This window comes from Aspergillus mulundensis (genome assembly GCF_003369625.1).
Source record: "Aspergillus mulundensis strain DSM 5745 chromosome Unknown scaffold_0, whole genome shotgun sequence".
Taxonomy (NCBI): domain Eukaryota; kingdom Fungi; phylum Ascomycota; class Eurotiomycetes; order Eurotiales; family Aspergillaceae; genus Aspergillus; species Aspergillus mulundensis.
In genome coordinates, this window is record NW_020797888.1 from 4,689,289 (window position 1) to 4,712,984 (window position 23,696).

General features: G+C 46.6%; 5 protein-coding genes across 5 annotated transcripts; 2 read left to right on the forward strand and 3 right to left on the reverse strand.

Moving 5' to 3' along the window:
• Positions 1-4,250: 4,250 nt before the first annotated feature.
• Positions 4,251-5,187, forward strand: DSM5745_01284 (uncharacterized protein; the record flags this gene model as incomplete). The annotated part of the gene is made up of 2 exons (XM_026743300.1): positions 4,251-4,347; positions 4,442-5,187. 2 exons carry the CDS (start codon positions 4,251-4,253, stop codon positions 5,185-5,187), a joined length of 843 nt encoding a protein of 280 aa, XP_026609145.1.
• A 196-nt stretch (positions 5,188-5,383) lies between these two features.
• Positions 5,384-7,690, reverse strand: DSM5745_01285 (uncharacterized protein; the record flags this gene model as incomplete). Its single annotated transcript, XM_026743301.1, has 1 exon — positions 5,384-7,690. The coding sequence occupies one exon, from the start codon at positions 7,688-7,690 to the stop codon at positions 5,384-5,386; it is 2,307 nt and encodes a 768-aa protein (XP_026609146.1).
• A 3,456-nt stretch (positions 7,691-11,146) lies between these two features.
• DSM5745_01286 (uncharacterized protein) lies at positions 11,147-12,288 on the reverse strand (the record flags this gene model as incomplete). Its single annotated transcript, XM_026743302.1, has 6 exons — positions 11,147-11,319; positions 11,388-11,464; positions 11,518-11,691; positions 11,750-11,865; positions 11,941-12,138; positions 12,190-12,288. The coding sequence occupies 6 exons, from the start codon at positions 12,286-12,288 to the stop codon at positions 11,147-11,149; spliced, it is 837 nt and encodes a 278-aa protein (XP_026609147.1).
• Positions 12,289-15,356: 3,068 nt separating this feature from the next.
• On the reverse strand, positions 15,357-16,326 carry DSM5745_01287 (putative CmcJ-like methyltransferase; the record flags this gene model as incomplete). Its single annotated transcript, XM_026743303.1, has 5 exons — positions 15,357-15,499; positions 15,556-15,800; positions 15,847-15,937; positions 16,003-16,180; positions 16,216-16,326. 5 exons carry the CDS (start codon positions 16,324-16,326, stop codon positions 15,357-15,359), a joined length of 768 nt encoding a protein of 255 aa, XP_026609148.1.
• A 667-nt stretch (positions 16,327-16,993) lies between these two features.
• On the forward strand, positions 16,994-23,307 carry DSM5745_01288 (uncharacterized protein; the record flags this gene model as incomplete). The annotated part of the gene is made up of 11 exons (XM_026743304.1): positions 16,994-17,172; positions 17,219-17,432; positions 17,493-17,552; positions 17,602-18,133; positions 18,180-19,683; positions 19,739-20,227; positions 20,302-20,535; positions 20,588-20,810; positions 20,917-21,077; positions 21,187-21,212; positions 21,503-23,307. The coding sequence occupies 11 exons, from the start codon at positions 16,994-16,996 to the stop codon at positions 23,305-23,307; spliced, it is 5,427 nt and encodes a 1,808-aa protein (XP_026609149.1).
• Between the last annotated feature and the right edge of the window lie 389 nt (positions 23,308-23,696).

The window sequence follows — 23,696 nt, forward strand, 5'->3', positions numbered from 1 at the left end:
TATTATTTAGGCTTTTTTTATTATTTATTAATATAACATGCCTAAACTCCCGCTGCGCCATGTATACTATAATTAAGGGGGGGAAAATATTTATAACCTATAATATTTTATTTATAGCTTTAAAGCTATTATAAAAACCTTTAATATAAACTAGTATAAATAAAATAATTATATTAAAGCACTTATTAGCAAGCTGCTTAGCCTTATATAATTTATATTATATAATACTAAAGCCCTAGCTAACATGTGGTTTAAGTTTTATAAAAATATTAGTTATTTATATAATTAAACTTTATATTTTATATTAAATAATATCATGCTATTTAAAGCCTGGTATAACTATTAATTAAATATTTTTTATATTTATATTTTCTGGTCCAAGGTCTATATTCTAAACCTACTAAAAAAGTAAAAAAAGCTTTATAAAAATAGCAGAACAAGAACTAGAAGGCTAGTTAATTTTAATAAAAAAATAAATAAGCTATACTAGGTTTTTTTAAATAATAATTACATGGTTTTAGTATATAATATTAATATTATTAAAAATTATTATATTAGGCCAAATCCTTTAAAAGTAACTACTTTAGTGTTTTTAGGGATTTTTATTCTTAAGGCTTTACCTTTTCTAAAAATCTCTATTTTTAAGGCCTTATTTTTAAGCCCTTTAGGGATCTTTATCCCTAAGGCGCTGCTTAAAGCTTTAAACCCTTTAAAAATTTTTATTTTTAAGGCACCTAAAGCTCCAGTATCTCTAGGAATATTTATTTTTAAAAACTTATTAATTTAAGTTAACACTAACCTAAATACTAAAAAAAACCTTAAAAATAAATTCTTAAAAAGCCTAGCTCTTAAAAACCTTTTTAAGTATATAAATTTTAAAAATTTAGTAGTAAAAGCTATTAACTTAGTTATTAAAGCTAATATATTCTTAAAAAACCTAAATTTTAGCTTTTATAATATTAACCTAGTATACCACACACGCGCCCAGGCTATTATTAATTTTAAAAGGGCTTTTTAAATTTTAAATAAGCTAGCTTATTTATTTTATTCTTAAAATATTACTAAAGCCACGCGGAATAAAATTACCTTAATTAATAAATCTTATTTAAATAATTTTTAAGCACTAGCTAGCAAGCCTAGCTTAAATAATATTTTAATATTAGCTATAATACTTTATAAGTAAATTTTTAAAAAAAATAAACTAATAGTTTAGCAAGCTAAAGTTAAAGGTAAATAAAATAAATAGTTTAAGGGTATATAAAAAAAATATAATTTTTTAATAAAAAATAAGACCTAGGATTTTATTAACCTACCCTTTAAAAAATACTTGCTTTTTAGTAAATAAGTTTTAAAAGTTAAAAAAAATTAAAAGGCTAAATTTTTTACTATAAAGCTTGCTAGGTAGTTTATAGCTTTAAGTAAGTTTATAAGCTTAATTATTATAAAACCTTTACTAGGGTAATAAAGCTAATAAGCTATAAGTTTTTATTTACTATTACTACCACGCTAGATCTTAAAATTAAATAAATAAATATAAAAATAATGTTTTTATATAAGAATATTAATATTATAATTTTTATAAAATAGTTTTATTTTTTTACTAATAATTTTAAGCATGTTTACTAGCTTTAAAAGGCCCTTTATAACCTAAAGTAAGCACCGCGGATTTAATACTAACTATTTATAAACTTTTTAGCTATATTAGGCTTTTATTTTATTTATTTAAACTTAGGAGTCTTTATTAATAATAAGATTTTTATTATTATATATATAAATAATTTTTTACTAGTTAGCAGGAATAAAGCCTAAATTTAAAAAATTAAAAATACTTTAAGTAAATACTTTAAAATATTTAATTTTAGCCCTTGTTATTACTATCTTAGTATAAAGGTTTATTAAAATTAGGCTAACTAAATACTTTAGCTTTTCTAGCTTGGCTATATAAATAAGATTTTTTATTAATTTAGTATAAATAATTTTAAAATTTATAATATATTAATAAATCCCTGCTTAAAGCTAAAGCCCGCTCCTAAAAAATATATAATATTAATAAATATTTTAAAGTAGTACTAAAGTATTATTAGGTTTCTAATATATTTTATACTAGGTACTTAGGCTAATATTACTTACCCCATGTTTATTTTAAGCTATTTTCTTACTAAGCTTATAAAAAAGCATGTAATAATTATTAAGCGCGTGTTTTATTACCTCTAGGGCTTTGTAAACTATAAATTAATATTTTTTTAGGAATTTTTAATTACTAACTAGCTATATTAATACTAATTAAGGTAGGGATTTAAAAACATGTTATTTTACCTTTAAATATATATTTTATATAAGCTTTATAGCTATTAGCTAGTTTTTTAAGTATTAGTTTATTATAGCTTTATTTTTTTATAAAGCTAAGTATATAAAAAAAATATAAGTTATTAAAAAGACTATTTAACTTTACTACTTACTAGGGGAGCTTATAAATACCTAAAAAATAGATTTTATAACTATTATAATTTATAAAAATAATAAAAATATTATAATACTAGCTAGTAACCCCTAGTTTTATACCTAAAGTAAGTATATTAATATTTAGTATTATTTTATTTAAAAAAAAAAGGCTAAAGGTATAATTAATATTTAGTTTATTTTTATTAAAAAATAAATAATAAATAGCCTTACCAAGCTACTAGGGCCTAAGGCATTTAAATATTTTAAAATCTTATTAAAAATCCTCCCTAAGCTTATATAAATAGGTTTTTTAGTAATTTTTACACTAAAATTAACCTTTTTTATACTAAACTTATAATAACTCGCGTATTATAAAATTATATTTAATAATTTTTATTTTTAGCTTATTACTACTTTATCCCTGTTTTTAGGGATTAACCTTATAATAAAGATAATATAATATTATTTTATCTTAAAATCTTACCCTAGTTTTATATAATATCTTAATTATAGTATTAAAAGTTAATATATTTTTAGCCTAGTTTAATAAAATTCCTGGTATTTTTTATATTTACCCGCGGGAAATTTTATTTCTAAATATTAAAATATAGGCTTATTAATATTACTAGCTTATTAATTACCTTAATTAAAATCTTTATTTAATATTTTTTTAAGCCTTAAAGCATGGTTATACCACGTGATTAGTAGCCTTTAGCACCCTAAAACTTTTTTAAATTAAGTAGCTAAATAGTGCTATTAACTTTTAGTATATATAGGCTATTATAATAATTTTATTTTTTAATAAAAAAAAATATTATTATTTAAAATTATAATTCTTATTATAATCCCACTAGCCTATATCTTAAAAACTTTATATTTAGGGCTTAATTATACTTACTATAATTATTAAGTTAATACTATATTTTTTAAAATATATAATATTATACTAGTACTAAATTTTCCGGGAAAAATTAATACTTAAAATATATATTTTAATAAGTTTAATATATTACTACACTAGGTAACCTACCTTATACTAGGAATTAAAATCCCTAAATAACTTATTACATACTAGTTTACTACTATTAGCTAATATATTTTATATAAACTAGGCCTTATTTTTACCCCTAAAATAGCTTTTATATACTTTAATATTTATTATTACTTTTTTAGCCGCAAAGGGGTTATATAATTTATAAAAAAACTAGTAAATATACTAGCTAGCCCCTAAATTTATAAATTACTTAGCTTATTATTTATTATTTATTATACCTTTAGGCTACCTAGTGCCTAAAGCTTTTATTAAAAGTTTATTATTTTATATATTTTATTATTATTTATTTATACTTTTAAGGACTACTTTAGCCTATTAATACCTAAAGCTTTTATTAATACTTATTATTTTTATTATTTTAATTATTAGCTTTTTAATACTTGCTTATAAATTATATTTTTAAAAAAGCCTTTTTTTAGTACTAATAGCCTATAACTTATTAATTTAAAAAAGACTTTTTTTATACTAGTAGCCTATAGCTTACTAATTTAGGGGAGTTCTTAGTATAAATAAAAAAAAGTATTAAAAGTAGGTACTTAAGGCTACTAGAGGCCTTAGGGCTCCGGTAAAAAAAGGTTTTTTTAGCCTAAATAACCACCCGTAAAACTCTTTATTTATTCCTAAAATATTTAGCTAAAAAAAAACTAAGCAATACAAGAGACTTCTACATACAGTAACTATTTATTCCTTTTAGTAAGCCCCCCTCCCCACCCGCCTGGGGAACCCTCCCCCTGGACATCTATCTCCTCTCAGAATGGGACGCCCCGCATCCAGACCCCTGGCAATCCACCCCAGAGTCCACCTCCGACCGGCGCAGCCGGCTCCTCCGCCAATTCCTCGCGCTGGGCAGCGTAGGCCGTGAGGTATCTCAACCCCTCAAACTCAAACTCATTTTCTCGACCTACAACATCTGACAATGTGAACAGCCCTACGACTCGCAGACAGAGGATCCACCAACGCCTACAGACGCGCAAATCGATGGGATCTTGCGTCCCGCGCGCCCCGAGGCTCTCAGGCCATACGCGGCATACACGGGGTCTCTGGATGAAGGGCTCTATCTTCGGCTCTGCTATAATACTGCAAAGGAAGAGGCGCATGAGGCTGTGTGGGCGGGGAATCTGGCGCACGGCTTCGTTGGGCCTGACGGGTTGATCTTCGACGATGGAGACATTTTCGGGGCGGAGGGGATGGATCTAGCGCGGTTTCTGGAGATCTTTCCGGAGAGGGTTGCGAGTGTGGGGGGTGTTGAGCATGTTGAGGGCCGTGAGAGCGCGCTTGAAGAGTGTTTGAGGGGGATTGAGGAATATGGGGGGGATGGGGGGGATGGCGACTGTCAAGCTCGAGGCACGGGGGAGGAAGAATACTCCGATGGGGTGAAGCGTTATCTTGCAGAGAGGCGCAGAAGGGATCCGTTGCTTCGGTACTGGGAATACCACGCTGCCTGTGTCGTGACGCATCTTTTTATTGAGGATGCGGAGACGCTGGAGGGGAAGGGGTTGCTGCATGTGTTTCTGGATGACATTGGGAATGTTGTGAGGCAGTGGAGGACGGACGAGACTTCCAGCGAGGATTTCGATTTCGATGGCTCGTGGAAGGAGGGGGTTTGGAGGGGGGAGTTTGAGATGGGTAGGGGGGTGCTTGGGGATGCATATCGGGATGGGGGTATTAGGGGGCCGCCGTATGAGCTTTAAACACTACTTCACTAAACGGTAGGGTAAACTTACTGGAGGTTGTAAGTTGCAGAGCATGATGGCATCAATAAGAATTCAAGCAGGGAGAAGAAGAAGCTACAATATCAATTAAGGTCGGGGGTTGTTACAGGGGCATGTCTGACGACCTCTATTTCTTATCCTCTAAACAGCCATGCTCAACACCATACCCACCTGCTTAGGAAGCCTTCCTGTCACCAGCATTCCCCAGCTCAGGCATATCATACAAAACCTCCGGCAACTGCACATCCCGGAGCGCCGTAAGGATCCCAAACTGATGACAAAACCCTGAATCCTTCGCACTCAGCCCGTAAAAGCCGACAATAACCTCGCCCTCTTCAGGTTCAAGCGTAAACACCCCTTGAGACTCCAGCTCTCCATCCTCGTTCCCTTCATAATCGTGTGAAGCGCTATTAAGCTCCCCCCAAGCCGTCCCATCCCCAAGGACCATCCGTATCCCCGCTAGACTCCCCCACCCGTCATCGTCACTGCAAACCAATACTCTCGAAATGCTCTCGCCCTCAGGAAGATCACGTCGCTCAGAGGCATGCCCGCCGAAATAATGCGGCTGGCCACTGGCATCAAGCGCAGGCCCGCAATTCTCGTGCCGTCCGTCAGCGTAGTATACCACCGCGCCGTCCATCGTGCAGCCGACGCGGAGGTCGATGCATGTTGCGCGGTGGAGATTTCCGTCTTTACCGCGGTGGTGCAGGAGGACGGTCCAGGGGATGAAGGCGTCGTTTTCGGTCGAGGATTCCTCGAGGCTGGAGGATGAGATGGCTTGCTTGCGCAGGATGATGTCGGTGCCCGGGATGGAGATGTATGGCTTCTGGTTGAGGAGGGTCCAGGCGTTGGATATGGTGCGCTCTTTACCGCTCATGGCTAGGGCCGTGATTTTCAAGGGTTCGGTGCGGGAGAATTCGGCCAGAGCTTCGGGGTTGAGGCGGACGAGCGTGCACTGGCCTGTCCAGTTGGATGCGGCATCGTTGTAGGAGGTGATGGGGTCCTGCTGGCCGTTCTGGATCTGCACCTGTGCGAGGCCGGCCTTGCAGGAGATCTGGATGAACTCGTCTCCGTCTTCCTCTTCCTCGTCAATGTCATCGCTGTCAACACCAGCCTCGATGCACACCGTAGCACGCCGGAACTCGCCTGGATCCTCAACAGGTCTATCCCCAGGCAACGCGAAATGCGGGAGGAGCCTGAACTGCAGCGCATCGCGCAGATCCCACTTTGCTTCATGCGCAATTGCATCCTCATTCCCCTGACCAGCTCGAGAGCAATTCATATTCCGCTCATGCTCCACAAACGCCCTTCCCCAACCCCCCGCATACCCCCTCGCCATAATCCCGCTCGTATGCCCGGCCCCAAACGCATGACCGACCTCATGCAGGAACGCACCCTGGCCGACAAAACAAGCCCCCTGCATCGTCCCGCACTCCCCATTATCATTTCCCACCGTGCTACCAGTCTCCGTGCAATCCGTCAAGCAAGCCGCCACCTCCTCCAGAAACCGCGGCCAGGAATACGCAAGATGGCTCCCGAGCACCCCCAACGACAGCCCATCACCCCTGTGACATCCCAGCGCCGCATGGCCAACGATAAGATCCCGCTGGGCATCATAATGCGAGTCCAGTATCATACCCGCAACAACAGGGCGACTGGAACGCAGATTCTCAAACGGGGGACCATGCGCAGCAAGCGCAGCCTCAAAGTACGCGTGCAATGCATCCCTATCCCTCGCGTGCGGATTCTGCTGCGCAACCTGCGCATCCCGGATCTGCGCGACTGTCTTGTCGCTGCGGACGACATGCACCCTCGGCACACTGCCCATCTTCCCGTCCCTTGTTGCTGAGATACAGCTCGTATCACGTCCCCACTCCTCTTCCAGTCTGAACGCGCGCCGGCCCAGGCCTTTTCCCCGGAGGTCCTCGGCTGTAAGGGCCTGCCACATGTACGCGGCCATGCGGAGCTTTGCGATCGCTGCGTCGAGCGTGCTGTGCGCTGTGCTGAGGGCGCCGTATTTCGCGGGCGGGCAGTCGATTAGGAGCGGGGAGTCGGAGGCGACGAGGATGGCGAGGTGGAGGGGTGGGAGCTGCAGGAGCGGCATGTATGTTACGGTTAGCTGGAAGGGCGTGCCGTGGATGCTGTTGTTGTGGTTCAGGGATAGGGTTAGGGTGTTTTGGCCGGGGTTCAGGAGGACGAGGGCTTTCCAGGCTCCGTTGTGGGCGGGCCAGTGCTGGGGGTCTGGCTGGGAGGTGGTGGTGGCGTCGCGCGTCACGATCGAGACGTAGTTTGTTTCGTGGGCGTAGTCGAAGACGGAGCATGTGCCGTGCAGGGCGAGGCATTTCTGGTGGACGACCTCGTTGTTGGCCAGGTTGGTGAGTGTGAAGGGGCGTGTTTGGATGCGCTCGGGGAAGACCCGGCGACCGCGTTTTGCGGGCTTGGAGGTTGAGATGTTGTTTGCGGAAGGATGGCGTTTCGGCATGGTGATTTGTTTGTTTTTCTTGAGAAGGAGTATTCACATAGGAGGCGTGGTTTATATGTTGCTGGTTCCAGGCATCCGGGGCGGCAGCCTGGATCAGGTACAAGGTTAGGGTTGATGAGTAGTGGAGCCCTGAAGCCCCCGGCCTGGAAGTCTCGGCCCTTAACTGGAGCAACAAAGGCCCACAGGCTACAGCCCTAGGCACCAGGCAGCAATCGGAAGCCAAGGTAGGTTTCGGGTTTATGTGTGCCTGAGTCGGAAATGGGTTATGGGAGATTGGAAGTAGAATTAGTAACTAGAATTGTTCGACATGTCCTGTTTAAACATTTAAATATAAAAGGTTTTAAGTTATATTTATTTTTTGCAAATTTATTTTTCAATTCGGCTATAAGATGTGGCTATAGGTAAAGTTAGACTTAGAGATGAATTTTTTTATTCCAATAAGCTTTCTGCAGAGTCCCAAGGGTTTACCGTCGAGGATTGAGAGGGGCATGCTTGGTGAATCGTGATAAAGATATAGAGCCCCGGGCCGGGTTCCGGTTTAGTATGGAAACGATTCTCTCCCAGGCTTCCGTCATGTGCCCCTGCTTTGCATATAATCTTGCTAGGGTATCCAATCTGAGAAGAGTGTATGGGGTTAACCGACCCAGATAAACAAATTCTCCGTTGGTGATTTTACAGCTAAAACGGTACTTGCTTTAAAAGCCATTAACGCTCCCAAAAATCCCCAATAGCAGAGGTAGAGCCTTACTCCATATAGTTCCACCTAATTAAAGTGTTTTGGTGCTTGTGAGCCGAGAACTGTGTTATTTATTAACTACTAAATGGTCTCCGCCGCTATACTAGGACTCTAGGAGCTTTTTCTCTGCCCGCAAATAGCAGAGGAATAACCAATCTTGGAAGGAAGAGGAGCAAAAACTACTTCGAAAAGTTAGCATGCGCGTCCTACATTCTTATGCATCACATATGCGCTTGCCCTTATTGACCGGACTTATAATCGCCGCCGCTAAAGTGGCGAGAATGGAGAAAGACCGCCGTTTGAACTAGGAATCGCTACTTGGTTGCGTTGCTGATCTTGCTTATCCCGTATATCATTGTCGAGCCACCGTTTAATAAATTAATTTGCTATATTAGCGCCAAAATTTACCTTGCCTATTTGGTTGCGGCTTGGGCATTGTTACTATGTGCTCTGGGTTTTTGAATAACTATGCACAGCTCATTGCTCTTCGAGTCCTGCTTGGATTGTTTGAAGAAGGGTTCGATGTGATACAGTCTTTCAAGTTATTTGGATCAGGAAATAATAATGACCTGACCCTTTTGCAACAATTCCATTCCTTGTGGATGTCAAACCTCATCCAGGCTCTACGATAAACGTAGCCAACAAGTTCGAACTGGATTCAACCACCAATAGTACCCCTGCCAGCGCTAAGAGGCTAGCATAGTAGCTAGTCTTAGCATTAGCCACCTTAGCTCCAGGGCTATCTCCAGACGGGCACCCGATTAGGACCCCGACAGCTTGGCTCCCCTATATAAACTCCCCCCAACTTGAAACTTGCTCTAGGAACCCAGGCACAATTATAACCAAAATACCAGATCCAAACCACCACCATGCCCCCCGACCTCTTCCACTTTAAATCCGCCTGCCTAACCTACCGCGCCCCTGAAAACACCAAGGCAGACAAGACCTTCCTGCACACGCATATTTTTAATAACCCTATAATCTAAATAATAAGCACCGGGCGCCTTTAACGGCCCGTGCCCATAAAGTTTGCTAAAGAGTTTATCTAAAAAATTTAAGACTTACTACTAGGTATCTTAATCTGTCTTTCTACTCCTGCGCCCGATAATTTAGAGTTAGAATTAGATCTAATCCCCATCGGCCACTTAAGTATCTTCCGCCCCTTCTCTGGTAAAACAGACCACCACCGCTGCGGTACCCTTGGTATCTCTCTTGCACCCGGGTACAGAGGACAGGGGTACGGCGGCGAGGTAATTAACTGGGCTTTGGACTAGGCGTTCGCGCACGCCGGTCTGTATTAAGTAAATCTGGGCGCGTTCTTGTATAATAAGGACGCGTTAAGGTGTTATAAGAGGCTTGGGTTTGTGGAGGAGGGACGAGAACGCGAGGTCGTGTACCGCGGGAGGAAGTGGTATGATGCGGTTTTGTTTTTAATGCTTAAGGGGGAGTGGGAGGTGTTGAGGGCCGGGGGCGTGAACGGATAGCCGGAGGGATTCAGTATGGTATACGTCCGTCAAGTGTCACAGCGTGAGATCACTACAAATGGTAACCCGCAATCTATGATGGCGAGACGTTGACAGGTACTGCATCATATCATATCAGTAATCAAAATGCTTGAATATCGAGCAAGGCATAAATAGACCCACAACCCCCGTTACTATCTCAAGGGGACAAAGGGTTTGTTGTCCCCAACAGACAAAACAATGACACGCATATCCAAAATCCTGATCATCGGCCACACAGGCGCCCAAGGCCTCCCCATCGTGCTCTCCCTAGTACCATAACCAATAGAAAATACTCTTGCCTTATCCTTACCCGGAATCCCTGGTCCCCGCGCCTAATCCACCCTAGCTGTAGGAAATATAGAACTTTTTAAAGGCATATTTACTAATAGACCTAATCTTTAAAATGCCAATAAAACCTACAACGGCGCGTTTATTAATATTAATAGCTTTATGGTTAGTAAGAAGGGCGAGCTGTTCAGGGCGATCCGCGCTTACAAGCTAGCCCTTAAAAACGGCGGGATCAGGTTCTTTGTCTATTGGAACTTGGAGTATGGGTATAAGCTCTCTGGGTAGAGGCCTGAGTTCCGGACGGGCCAATATGATGGGAATGGAAGGGGAGGGTGGGCGAGTGTCGAAGTGGACCTCACGTTTATGGAAATGGGGTCCGCGCTGTTCACGACGGGGCCATATATGGCGATGACGATTTCCGAACATGTGCCCATGGTACCTGCCATTGAGAGGGATCAGAACGGCACCGATGCTGTGACGGCACTCGAGCGGGAATAAGGTTGTTCTGCGGCGGGATTACGAGCTGCTGGATGAGATTCATCCGAACAGGATCAAGAGCGTTGAGGTGTGGTTCCGGAGGACACGAAGGGACTCGCTTTGAAGATTCATGGGGACTTTAGAAGCTACTCATAACCTCATACTTTTAGGGCTACGCAGGCGAGGATTGGTAGGTAGTGTTAATCTCCACCTTTTTCTAGTTTTCACACGTGTACGCCGTTTGCAAAATAAAACAAACCGTGTCCGGACCCGTTGACTGTGCTTGACTCAAAGTCATCCATGGGATGGAGCCGCGTAATCCCCCGCCCTCCGCTGTTAAGCCATAAATCCAGAAAGCAGATATCTTACCTTGGGTAGCTAAGTCTTTTACCCTTTTTTGGTTGTAATGCCCTCTCACTCTTTTATTCAGACACCGGGCCAAATTGATCCTTAGAATGCGACACTTCCAGTCTTAACCGTAGTGCCCAAGCCAGCCCCGACCATGCCCTTCTCCACCAAGTCTACGAGAAGGAGATCCGTGCCAGGGGCCCCGATGACCGACACCGCGACGGGGAGACGCTCCTCGCGGTCGGTGACAATAGAGTGGTACGGGATGTCGCCGACTGAATGTTCGTTAGCGGTGTATTCAAACCCTCTGTCTTTATTAGGATAAATAGTAGTAGGTGCTTACCTGGAGCGGTAACCTCCGGCGCGCGGAGCATGTTGGACATGTTAAGGGCGGCATATCCACTAAGCAGACCGTTCGGGCTGGTTCAGGGGTTAGTACACGAATGGTAGAGGATGAAGCGGTGGTGACTTACGGCAAGTCCGCATCACGATAATTCGGCTTCCCCGCCTCAATAGGCAAGATCATCACCGTGAGGGTGTTCTTGTCAGCGGGCTTGAAGACACTATCAAGGAGCCAGTTGCGGTAGACCTCAGAGCGGCGCCAGGACTCATCGCGCAGCTCCTGCGAGATGCTCTTGCCGATTTCCCTGAGTGCGAAAAAGGCTCGTTAGTCAGGTCAACGGATGTTATATCATGTGGACCTACCATTGCCAGATAAGCTGTCTGTGCACGAACGCCGGCTTGCCGTATTTGGCTTTGTACTCGTCTCTGAAGGGGGCGGAGTTCCGGTACTGGTCGTGGTAAAAAGGGTAGATTCCGGCCTGCATTATACATTGTTAGCTTGGGGAAAGGTCGCTGGAAGTGGAAGGCGTATATGCCCATGAAACGGAACGCACCTTCTCAAGGTACGGCACGATATCGGCGTGCTGCTTGCTATCAGGAAGGTCTTTTTTCCATTGTTCAACGAGGGAGAAGCCGGTTCGCTTCACGGAGATGGCGGACTCGAGGCCCTTGACGAACTTGTTGATGACAGCGGTCTGGGCTGCGTTGGGAGTCGGGAGATAGTTGGAGGGGTAGAGGATCTGGACCGATTTCTATTCAATAATCAGCGCCTTTCTTTCAGCTAGGTGGTGAAGAAGACAAACCTTCTTAGGGTCGTCACGGATCAGGCCCGGGCCGTCCCCATACCACTTGTTAATAAATCTAGCAAAGCGAGAGATGTCTTGGCCAAAGAAGACGGGCATGTTAAATTGCCTAAGCAGTTAGACCTTGCTGCATTAAAGAATGTTGTGATACATATAGGAAGGTCCTAATAATACCCGTGTTGTTCATAATTCTAGTGCTTGGTTAGATGGAAAAGCACGCATTGTACAAGGCGGGCTTGCAACCACTCCTATTAGCTATAGAAGTTAGCCAAGAATCATAATAACAAAAGAAGTAAAAGGCCAGGTATACGCACTATCCGAGCCCAATAAAAAGTCCAACCAGTTATACAACGAAATCCCCGCAGCACTCGCATGGCTACTCCCGGAGGGAACCTGGTACCTATTGCCGCGGGGATTAAATAGCGTAGTAAACTTAACGCATTTAAGGGGCTCCTCGCGCATGATTATTACCTAAAGCTTAACCTTGCTAATAATAATAGCGCCTGCATTAATCATGCGCTGGATATAAATAGCATGCTTGGTTTTAACTAGGTAAAGCTTAATCCAGGCGCGGTTGTAAAGGGTGGTTTTATGGCTAGTAATATTAATATTATTTTTAATACTTACTTAGGCGCCGTGTAGGGGCTTTAATGCCAAAGGCTTAAAGTAGCAGCAAGAAGGGATAATAACTTGTTTATTGCTGCCGGTAATAGGGGCATCTAGGGTGAGGAATGTGGAGTGGCGTTAGTCTGGACGTTCTTGCCCAAGCTCAGGGGGGCAAAAGGAGGGGTAGGCTTATCTGTTTGGATTGTCGGGCGACGGCTTGAACGAGGTCATGAAACAGGCGTTGAAATCCTTGTAGACCTTCCAGGGCTGCTAGGTCTGGCCGTGAAAGAAGATATAGGGGCCGGGGGCGACTATAGTAAAAGTAGTAGGAGAAAATAGCTTAGTTTTTACTTTTTAGCCTGCTAATTTGCTATTGGCGCCCGGTTTAATAGTGGTTTTGTTTTTTTTTACCCCGTAAAACATAATATTTTTAAAAAACTTGGGGCGGAAGATGTTGTTCTTGTTAAAAATATTAGCTTAAAAGTCGCGTAAAGCGGCCTTAGTAATAGTGTGCTTAAAAAAGGTATTATACACAAGTACTAGGATAGCAAAATTAGTGTCTAGTTTAATATTATATAAGAAGTTCTAGTGGGTTATAGTTAGCCTTATATAATAATTTAATACTAGAAATATGGGAGGGTATTTTAAAGCTGCGGGGTAATTAAAATGGTACTACCTTCTTATAAGGAACTAAAATATATTAAGTGTTATTAATAATAAGCTTAATTTTCTTGCTAACTTTATGTCTAAAAGGCATGGCTGGGTGGGTATAAAATAGAATTAACCAGGGTATAGTATTTATTATTACTTTATAATTAAAGTAAAATAGCTTTGGTTTAAATAAAAGCCTGCATAAAATAACTTTAATAGCTGCCTATTAACTTTTTAACCTAACTTAAATCCTAGGTTATTTATTATAACTAACATGGTGCTAAAATGCCACGGCTGCTGCTATTGGGTCTTGGTAAGGATGGTGGGTGGGTAGTAAAAAATAGCGTTTTTTATTTAAAAAAAAAGTTTATGGGAAATAATATAGATTAATAAGCACGAGACTACTAGTACTAATTTGTCTTTTTTGTTTATGTAAAGTCCTATTTACTTGCTATTAACAGGTTAGGGTGTACGGCGTAGATAGGCGCTCTTTTGGACTCTGGGCCAAGATTCACAGGACAATAGGCGTGGCTAAATTCCCAGGTTATGATTAATTGTGCTTACGCTTCCAGCACCCGGAACTACTCTCGCGAGAGGCTGCCAGATCCCTAATTAAATTTCAGGTGGCTGGACATGACTCTGCAACGCCCAATGAGAGCCAATCTTGCACGACACAAACAAGCAGGGCCTAACCTTGGGTCGCCGGTGAGCGGCACGCAAGATGACTTAACAAAACAAATCCCCCGGCCTCATTCATCACGGCGCAGCACAGATTCAGGCGCCTTCGCAATAAATAACAACAATTGTTAAATGGGCTGGCTTTGTATAACCACACCAAGGATCAACCCCACTAATAAAACCCAGGCAGCCCTTGCATCCTTGGAGTTAATTAAAAGATTCTTAATAGGACCGCATGCAAATAATAGGTGCGAATAACCAGGACAAGGGTTTTTATATTGCTAAATCACTAAATATTTAACCACTTTTTTTTCCTAAAGCAAGAGAGTAAACAGCCGCTCCACACTCCCCTAGATTAAGCTAGTCACCTTTTCCTAGCTCCTCCCGCAAGTCTCGCATTAAGAAGAAGATAGACAAAGCCCCTGTTTAGAAGATCCAGCCATGGAAGTTTATAAAGTCTATGGAAGAGAACCCTAACCCGGACTTTAGCAAGTTTATTGTGACTAATAAAGTCGCTGCCTGCGATGGATCCTCGGTCTCAAAGCCTATGGATTGAGAGGCGGCACACGATGGACGCACGCACGCTGCCAGAACCGCAGGTGCCCAGTGAGGGATACCGAAACAGGTACGTGGCGAGGGATGGATCCGCTCCGCTGAACCGCTTACAATCAGGTTAACGGCTAGACCAGTCTCATCGCGGTGGCTGTAAGAACAGTGGGCTCAGTTGGATTCCAGCTGATGGATGAACGGGATGTGATTCGTCTGGTCCATCGCATTGTTTTAGCACCTGAGTTTTGGTCTTGATAGTGGAATGAAATTGGTGACTTAATCAGCCCATCATGCCTTCGTAGATCTCGCATGGCGTAATGTGTCCGGCTTTACCTTACTGACCTCACTAAGGTTGTAGAAATCGTCGCTCCGTGGGCGAATCAATAAACTCTTCCATATGGTATGGTACTGGATACATTCTTCACTGAGTCTCCACAAAAGAAAAATTGAAAATCAGATGGAAAAACAGTAAAGAAGAACGAAAATAGGAAAGGAGAACCTGACAAAGCACAGGAAGCATGTGTGCAAAAGAAAATGAACCGAGGCCAGGGACATCCATCCAGGAGCTTCCCTCAAAATGATACTGACTCCTGGCGCATTCATCTCAATAGTTGGAAAGCAGAGCGCTCCAGAAATTCGACCGTGAGATTGCCAATACTCGAGTCTGATTGGATACCCCTAAATCAAGGTATACCCTGATCCGACCAGGAAGTGGCTGCTGGGTACTCCACGTCGGCATACATGACCAGCAACCGAACATCCACACTCTCCCTCGGTGGAGCATTGTCACTGTGACCAGGAAGCGGGAACGCACCATGAGGACACGCTAACGACTTTCAGATCAATAAAGCCACGACAGCAGGGAGGGGCGCGTGAACTCACGGCTGGAAGTGGAGCCCTCGGAATCATGGGCCTTGAAGACAAGGACTTCGTCGGCGCGATGGTCGGGGAGCCAGTACCACGTCTGGTTCTCATTGTGGTGGAGCATGTAGTTCTCGGCGATGAACTTGGGGTAGATGATGTCCGTAGGCACCAAGTCCTCTGCGCTGACACTGGTTGCGTCACAAAGAGCGAGAGGCCAGTCGTGGATTGGGAGCCGGCACGGCTTCCACACACTGTGCTGTGAACTAAGTATCCTCAGTGCATCGCGTCAGTGCAAGCGACGATGCTCACGTTATGATTTGGTACCGCGACTTCAGGATCTCCTCGGCGGCCTCCTTGTAGAGCTCCTGGATAATCGTCCTCGCGGCGTTTGGCGTCACGTCTATTGTTCAAGGGTGGCTGGACGTTAGGACCCGACTACGGTAAGATGGGGCATCGAGCACGTACCGACGTGAGTAAGGAGGCTTGGCTGAGGCCGTGGGGGCAGTCTGCCCCCAAAATGCGGAAATCCCGGGACCTTGCGTCTCACCTTCCAGGGGGCGTCAATCTCGGGTACGAGATGGAGATGGGTGGTCGCAGACTGACCTGAAAGTCCAGGGCGCGGACGGAATTCGCAGCCAATGCTCTGGTAAAGAAGCTCTCGAGTTCGCGGCAATAGACTTGCTCGATCTTGGTGTTATCCTGGAAGTCTGCGTACTCCATCTCTGTGTTTACTTGATAAACTTGGAAGCCGACGGTATCTAGGGACACCTGGGAACGGCAAGCACGCATGTCTCTCACCGGCACCATGCACGGCTCGAGGATAAGGTTATGGCGTGGAAAGTCCTCTTTGGGGTAATAATGGATGTTGTATGGCTTGACGGTCTCATACTTTTCATCTTTGCTGAGGAAGTACAACGGGGCCTCTGCTCTCGATGGTTAGCAATCCAGTAGTGTAAGAGTGGGAATGCAATCTTCACCGATATCACGCTGGGACTGCTTCTCGCATGCCATTCTTCGATTGATAAGCCTAGCGGCCTACCTAGGTAGTGATGCTCGTTGTGGGACAACAGGATGGACAGCAAGACGCTTTCTTTTCTTTCTTTTTTTTTTTTTCCATCAGCGAGGCACTGGCGTGATGAGGAATTTATGGCGTACGAGCTGTCAAGGGTGCTGGACGTCTGCTCCCTCAGCAAACCCGATGCCCCGACATTAGTGGTTGGCCCAGCTCCAGCAAGCCAACGCCTGGTTCAGCAACAGGGATCGGTGGTCTTCAGGTGCTTCAACTAGGCCAGATGCAAACATCGATTCCTTAACCCAAAAAGGCTGCGTTAATGCCATATTCTTTACGTACATATGCAGCATGTACTCATTGCTCCACGTATTTAGGACCAAGGTACCCTTCAGAGAGCCGGTCCAGTGTCTCTCATATTCACCGCGCATTGCTTTCTATGTCAGCATGGACCGTTACCTTAGAGATCCCCACAGGGGACGATACTCTTCAAGCGTTGTTTCCAGCCCCGACAGGACCAGCTCTGCCAGAGATCGCAGCTTGTCTGCAAGCTCTTCTCTGACCTCGTTCGGCTCTGTGACGATTGCCGCGACCAACAACGGCGATCAGCAGAAAATTGAGCTAAAGTCAGTCGAAGCTTCTTCTCTCCTGAATCCATACTTAAAGCCCTAGTGTGATCGCCATCCCCGGCTACAATTCCCCCCCTGCCGACACCTGGGATATCGAACTGGCGTTCAAAAAAGCAGCTGTTGCTGCAGGTACAGTATCTGCCTTTCATCAGCATGCATTTCAAGCGGACGACGAATCAATGGAGGATTTCACGTGGAAAGCTTACATTGGGAGGGGTGGCCAGTTGATGGAGGGCATAAGAAAGCTTGCGACCATGGTAAGGGTGCAGGGTAGCTCCGGCGGCAAGTACGTTGGCAGACTTACTTACAGCTGATAGTATCCTGATATGCCGATCATTTGCGTGGCCCATTCGCTAGGAGGGGTGCTCCTTAAGCAGGTAGGGTGTGCATTGCTAAACGAGAGGAAAAATTGTTCACCTGCCACAGGCACTGCTCACAGCACACCGGAACGACCAGGATGAGGAAAACAGCCAAGCGATTTCGCGCCTGGCGGGTATCTTGTTCCTCGGGACGCCTCATGGCAACGGGCTCGAAGATTACGATATTTTCAAGCGACATGAGAACGTGCGCTCCATCCACGACAAGCGCAGGTTCGCGCTTCTGCCGTCAAAGCCTCGACGCTCTGATGTGAGCCGGGTCGCGGCGATAACGGCTCAGTTCGAGCAGATTGCCACAGTGCCTCTGTTGTCCGTCCACGAAGCGGAGACGCGCTCGAGTGGGTTGATGGCCTTTGTCAAGAGCAACCGGGTAAGACATCTGACCTTCCTCAAAGGGCCAAGGGCTGACTCCAGTCGGGCAAAGGCGGTTGTCGACCGAGAACTGGCTTCCATCCATTCCAGCACAGAGAGGCTGCTCGGCGTCCCCGTCAACCACGACGAACTTTGTCAACTATCCAATTTGAAAAACGACTCGTATTCAGCGGAGGAATTCCTGCGCAGCTTGCTTCATGATCTTGGGGGTAAGCGACCCGCTGCCATCCAGAGTTAGTACTCATGACCACCTAGGCAATAAGAGATGGACAAGCGAGAGACGCAGGCCGACAGGAAACCCCGTGAATCCCCTCAATCTTCCTCCCGTGCAGCTAAGCCAGATTCCTGTGAGGTCCCTCGGAGGGGACGATGGCCAGGCACCGCGGTCTAGGCTGCGGGACCTAGGGCTAACAACCTCGCATAACCTTTCGGGCGGAAGTAGCACCAACAGCCTCCTAGACGGTCGGCACAGCGAACTTCCATGCTTCCACCTTCCCTTGGAACCGAATGCGAGCTTTATCAAACGGGACGGTCTTTTCGCCGCTATGGACAGCCATCTCCTTCCAGTTGAGTCGGAAAAAAGACACCAGCCGCGGCTGTATGCGGTGTGCGGAATGGGAGGCGTTGGAAAGTCCGAGCTTGTCAGAGAATATGCCCATTCCCGACGATCCAAGTTCGGAGCGGTCTTTTGGATAGACGCTGATCGGGTGTCGCAGTTGGCTTCGAGTTTCGGTCACATCGCGGAACTCCTTGGCCTCCTGCGCGACAATGAAGCCCAAAGCCCAGATCTAAGCAAAAGAGTAGCTATGGCGTGGCTCTCCCGGCCAAGGAGTGCCAGCGCAAAAGACAACTGGTTGCTGATCTTCGACAATGCCACGGAGCCGGATCTTTTGGCCGACTACCTGCCGTACAACGGCAACGGCTCCATCCTGATCACGAGCCGAGATCCGTTCGCCAAGGAAGATTTCTTTGCGAATGCCTCTGGTATCGAGCTGGAGCCGCTGTCTACAGACGACTCCGCCACACTCCTGCAGCGAATGGTGACAGGAAGCGGGCAGGCTCAGACTGGGGATGAGCGAGACGCGTCGGAGGAGCTGGCAAAAAGATGGGGAGGCCTCCCGTTAGCCTTGACTCAGATGGCCGGCTTCATGCGCCGGCGCCAGATTTCAATGCGGGAGTTCTTGCGCCTCTATGATACGGATGCTCGCTATGCGGACTTCCATGCGGTTGGGAACCCCCTCCAGGACTGGCGGTACGGCCAGACTCTCAGTACGACATTCACCCTCGAACGACTTACGCCGTGCGCTTGGGACCTTCTATGCCAGCTTGCATTTATGCATCCGGGCCGAGTGCCGGAGTACCTATTTGTCGGCGTCAAAGGGTCGGAGAGACCGGGGGGTACCCATTGGGACGATGCGGACTTTGCAGATGCGCGCTCTGAGCTTCTGACGTCGGCTCTTATCAGAAGGAACAAGGATACAGGGAGTTTGTGGATCCATCGTGTGATCCAAAAAGCGGTGCGCACCAGACTTCAAGACGAACGGATCCGACACGCGGCCTTTCAGAAGGCCGTGGCCCTGATGTCCGCGACCTGGCCGCCGGGCGACCACACGAGCCAGGAAATCAAGCGTTGGTCAACTTGCGAAGAGTTGCTCCCCCACTTGACTCAATTCTACCAGCTGTATAGTGAACATTCAGACCAATGGCAACACTTTGACGTACAGCCGGACTTCCTTATGCTTTTGCATGAGGCCGCTTTGTATGGAATCTCACCCTGTATAGAGGTTGACAGGCTGCTAACCAAGTCGTCCCAGGTACTTTCACGAGCGAGGAAACTCGCATGAAGGCAAAGCATACGTTAAGCTAGCGCTCGACCTGTCCGAGAAGTCAAATATTACTACCGAGCCTTTGATCAGCGACATGCATCTCACCATCGGCGCGCTAGCAAACGAGACAAATGACGGCCCGACCTGCCTGAAGCACACCATACAGTGCCTGTCAATCCGAGAGAAGGAGTCTTCCAGGCGCAATGCACCGGACCTGAGACTAGCGTTCGCGCATAGCCAAATGGGCATTGCTTACATGATGAACGGCATGTTCGCGCGGGCCACCGATCGCTTCCAGCAGAGCGTCAAGATGCTAAAAGCCATCAACGCGGATGCGGACGAGCTCGGATTCCCCGCTTGCAATCTGGGTCTGGCTTACTGGGTGCAGGAGAACCTTAGTGACGCGGACAGCACTTTGACCGAACTGCTAGTCAAAAGGGAGGCGTTGCATGGGAGACTGGATCGCGTTTCATACCAGTAAGTCGATGGATCATGGGCCAGTGCGAAGCTGCGCGGGCACACCTTGACCAAGCAATAACATCTGCGTCCAGAACCGGAAGGGTCCTCCATGCCCTGGGCAACGTGCGATCCAGCAAAGCGCTCATGTTCGAGTCCCAAGGCGACCACGACGCCGCGAAGGCCCTGTGGGATGATGCGTTTAACCTCCACCGGAATTGCCTCACGCAGTACGAATCGACGTTGGGGAAATTCACCCACCGGACCGCGGACGCTTGCCACAAGGTGGCGGAGCACTACATCCGCCTAGGGCAAGACTCCGACGCGAAGTAAGTGAGTTGATGGCTGCGATCCCACTTGCTTGCTGACACGTTTCGACAGGAAGATGCTCGAGCGCGCGCTGGATATCTGGGGCGACCGACCGTGGTATCGAAATGAATCGGCCCGCTCCTCATTCCTCCTGGGCACCCATCTAGTGTCGCTCGGGGGTGATGACAACGTCAAAAACGGAAACATTTGGCTGAAACGGGCCAAGGAGCTGCGGCGGCAGATCCGCCCTGACGCAGAAGACAAAGAACTTGTGATGGAGGATTTCGATGAGTTGGTGTGTTTCTGGTCGCGCTGAGCGCGGGATATAAGGGGAGACTGCGAGTGCTAGAGTAATCCAATGTTCACTTTCCCAGCAGCATAACTCTTGATGTCCTGCGTAGCATCTGAATCGCAATGTGGGAAATGCCAGTGCCGGTGAGCGGGCGCAAAGGGCGGTGAAGCTGGAACCCACCTGGGCAAGCGGGGCGATTGCCCGGTCCAGCCCTAGCGCCCGTGGGCCCGGGGAGGGGGAAGGGCGGGAGACGCGGGAGCTAGCCACTAGGTAAACCTTCAGAATTCTCTCAACCAGTGGGAGCTAACTACCTAAAAGGTACCTCGGGCTAACCTTGGACCAGCTTCATCCAAATGGATTGACAGTAGACCCAATATAGAGACCCAGATGTCCAAGGCCCTGAAGGTACGTGTGAAGCTGCGTCAACGGTACCAACAACACGCCGTTTACATCAACACTTGCTGGTCTCAGTGCAAACTGAGACAGCAGATGAGACCCAAGAGCATTTCGGCGCAAATGTCTGGCTGCAACAAACGCCTTCACACCACTTTCTGCCTTGCTCTCTGGCAGAAGCCATGACCCCGCGGAAAGTCTTCTCCAGCTTTGATGAATCGTCTCTCAGACCGTCGTGTGCTATTCTATCCATAGTCTTGCAGAATCTTTCCACAGCAAAGGCGTGCCCTAAGCAGAGATAGTCATTTTACCTTCGTACCCTTCGCAACATCGAGCATGGCGTTGTCGGGCTATCCAGGCATGTTTCTTGATCCGTGATCCCTGTGCTGTCGCTGACTGCCCAACGTTAGAGGAGGCCTTCTCCCCAAGTGTTCGACCTAGGCAACAATCGTCCCAGCCGACTGTGAACCAGCTGTACTCACGGCCGGACCTTAACAATCTGAGGAGTTACCTGAACGGCAACGCCGTCGGCCGACCAGAAAGTCCTCCAGGCTGCGGTGAGGCGAACGCTGAGATATTTGCCGTGTCGCACACTATCGCCACCGGGACCTCCACGTTGTTCGAGGCGTCGCTGGATGGGCGACGTGAGTTTGAAGCGTCTGGCGCGCCAGATACTCCGACAATCCTATTCCTACGAGGATTTCCCTCCCCCGAGTGGCTCAACGTTATCAGCAGGACCCATCAAGCCAGTTCTGAGCTGTATCATCGGCATCTGGACTGCTTGATAGCCCAGATTCGCCGTGATTACTTTTCCAAGCCGCCCATCCCATCATCATCCGCCCGGGTCTTCCAACTTATGATCCCGACCATCTGCTCTCGGCACACCGACGATGCCATTCACGCGAGCGACGCCCGTATTGGCGAGCCCGAAGACATTATTGCCGAGCCGGAAAGCCTCCGAGAGGAACGTCAATTGCAAGCGAGGAGTATGCGCAACTATATAACAGAGCTGCCCAAAAATGCGAAGGTCGCGGACTCTGTTGTGCGGAAGTACCACATCCTCTCGAGGGAGTTCTCTGTTCTGGAGCAGATGATCTCGGTAGATGTCAGCCCGCCTGGGAGCGACTGGCGCGCGATTGTATGGCTTGACACAGGGAGGGATCTGGCGGACAGCTTCGAAGGGCCCTTTGGTCCCCGACCGGGCAGTCCAGCTTGGCAAACGTTCTTCTACCCGGTGATTGTCCACCACGCCGACGGAATGCACGATGGCACGCCCTATGGCGCCACACAAGGCCCATCTGACGCGCCAAGCTCTAGTCGCGCATGTCCAGAACCTTTGACCGACGAACAGAAAAGGTGGAAAGCGGCGCAGAACATCTCCCGGCTGCCCTTTGAGTACGGATCCCGCCTTAACCGGCGGTTTGCCTCCCACGATGCGCTCTACGCGCTGAGCGAAATCTTCCAATTCGCCGCCACAGCGCAGTCCCAATATCTCAACTTTTTGGAGACGCGCATCGAGCTCGAGCTCTCCACCGTCGGCACCGAGAGCGGCGTCAAAAATCACTCTGTATCGTTGGTGAACCTCCAATACGTCAAAGCGCTTCTGACATCCTTCGCCCAAAATGTCGCCGAAACCGTCAATCTCTTGCAGAACCGAGACTTTTTGCACTGGTCGCGCGCCGAGGATACGACCGGAACCGACAGGGTGGCCAATATGCTGCGCGCGGACTTCCAGCACCTCCAGCAGCGGGCCAAAACCCTCCGCCGAGAGTGCGATCAGGGTATGGCAACGTTAGCCAACAGCTCTTCGTTGGACGAGACGCGGCGTTCCGCTCAGATAGCCTTTTCAGTGAAGGGCCTGACGATTATCGGAACTATCTTCATTCCTTTGTCCTTTGTCTGCTCTGTCTGGGGCATGAACGTCAAAGAACTAGGCTCGGGAAATAGATCTATTTGGATGTGGGTTGCAACCGCATTGCCAGTAGCGTTTCTCACCTATGTAGCTTATTGGTTCAGGGATGCCCATTCAAGACAACGCGAGCGTGCGAGTGGCAGGAGGTCTCTGAGGCCTGGGAGGCATACGCAGGAGGATACTGTCGAGCCCTGAGGCGGATGGTTTCTCTATACTGTAACGTATTTCCTCGCTTCATGTCAATCACTCTAGATTGGTACGTGCTGGACTGGATGTCACCACCGGTAGAGGGTTTACCATCGACACGGGTCAACCTTTGTTGGTAACTTTGGAACAGCGGTCCATGATGACCTGAGGGAACTTTGTAATGAGGAACAGATTAGACAAGGAACATAGTTGGCTGAATCTGATACTTTAAGCCAAATAAGAGCCCCCCAGCATTCACGCTGACGAAACATTGTAAACACAGCTGCCAACACGTGACAAGGCATTGCATAAATACGGAGTCAGCGCCACACAAACATCCATCATCCTTCATCCCCGCCCGCCCCTGCCGTCTTACAAGTTCCCTTCATCGTCTATCC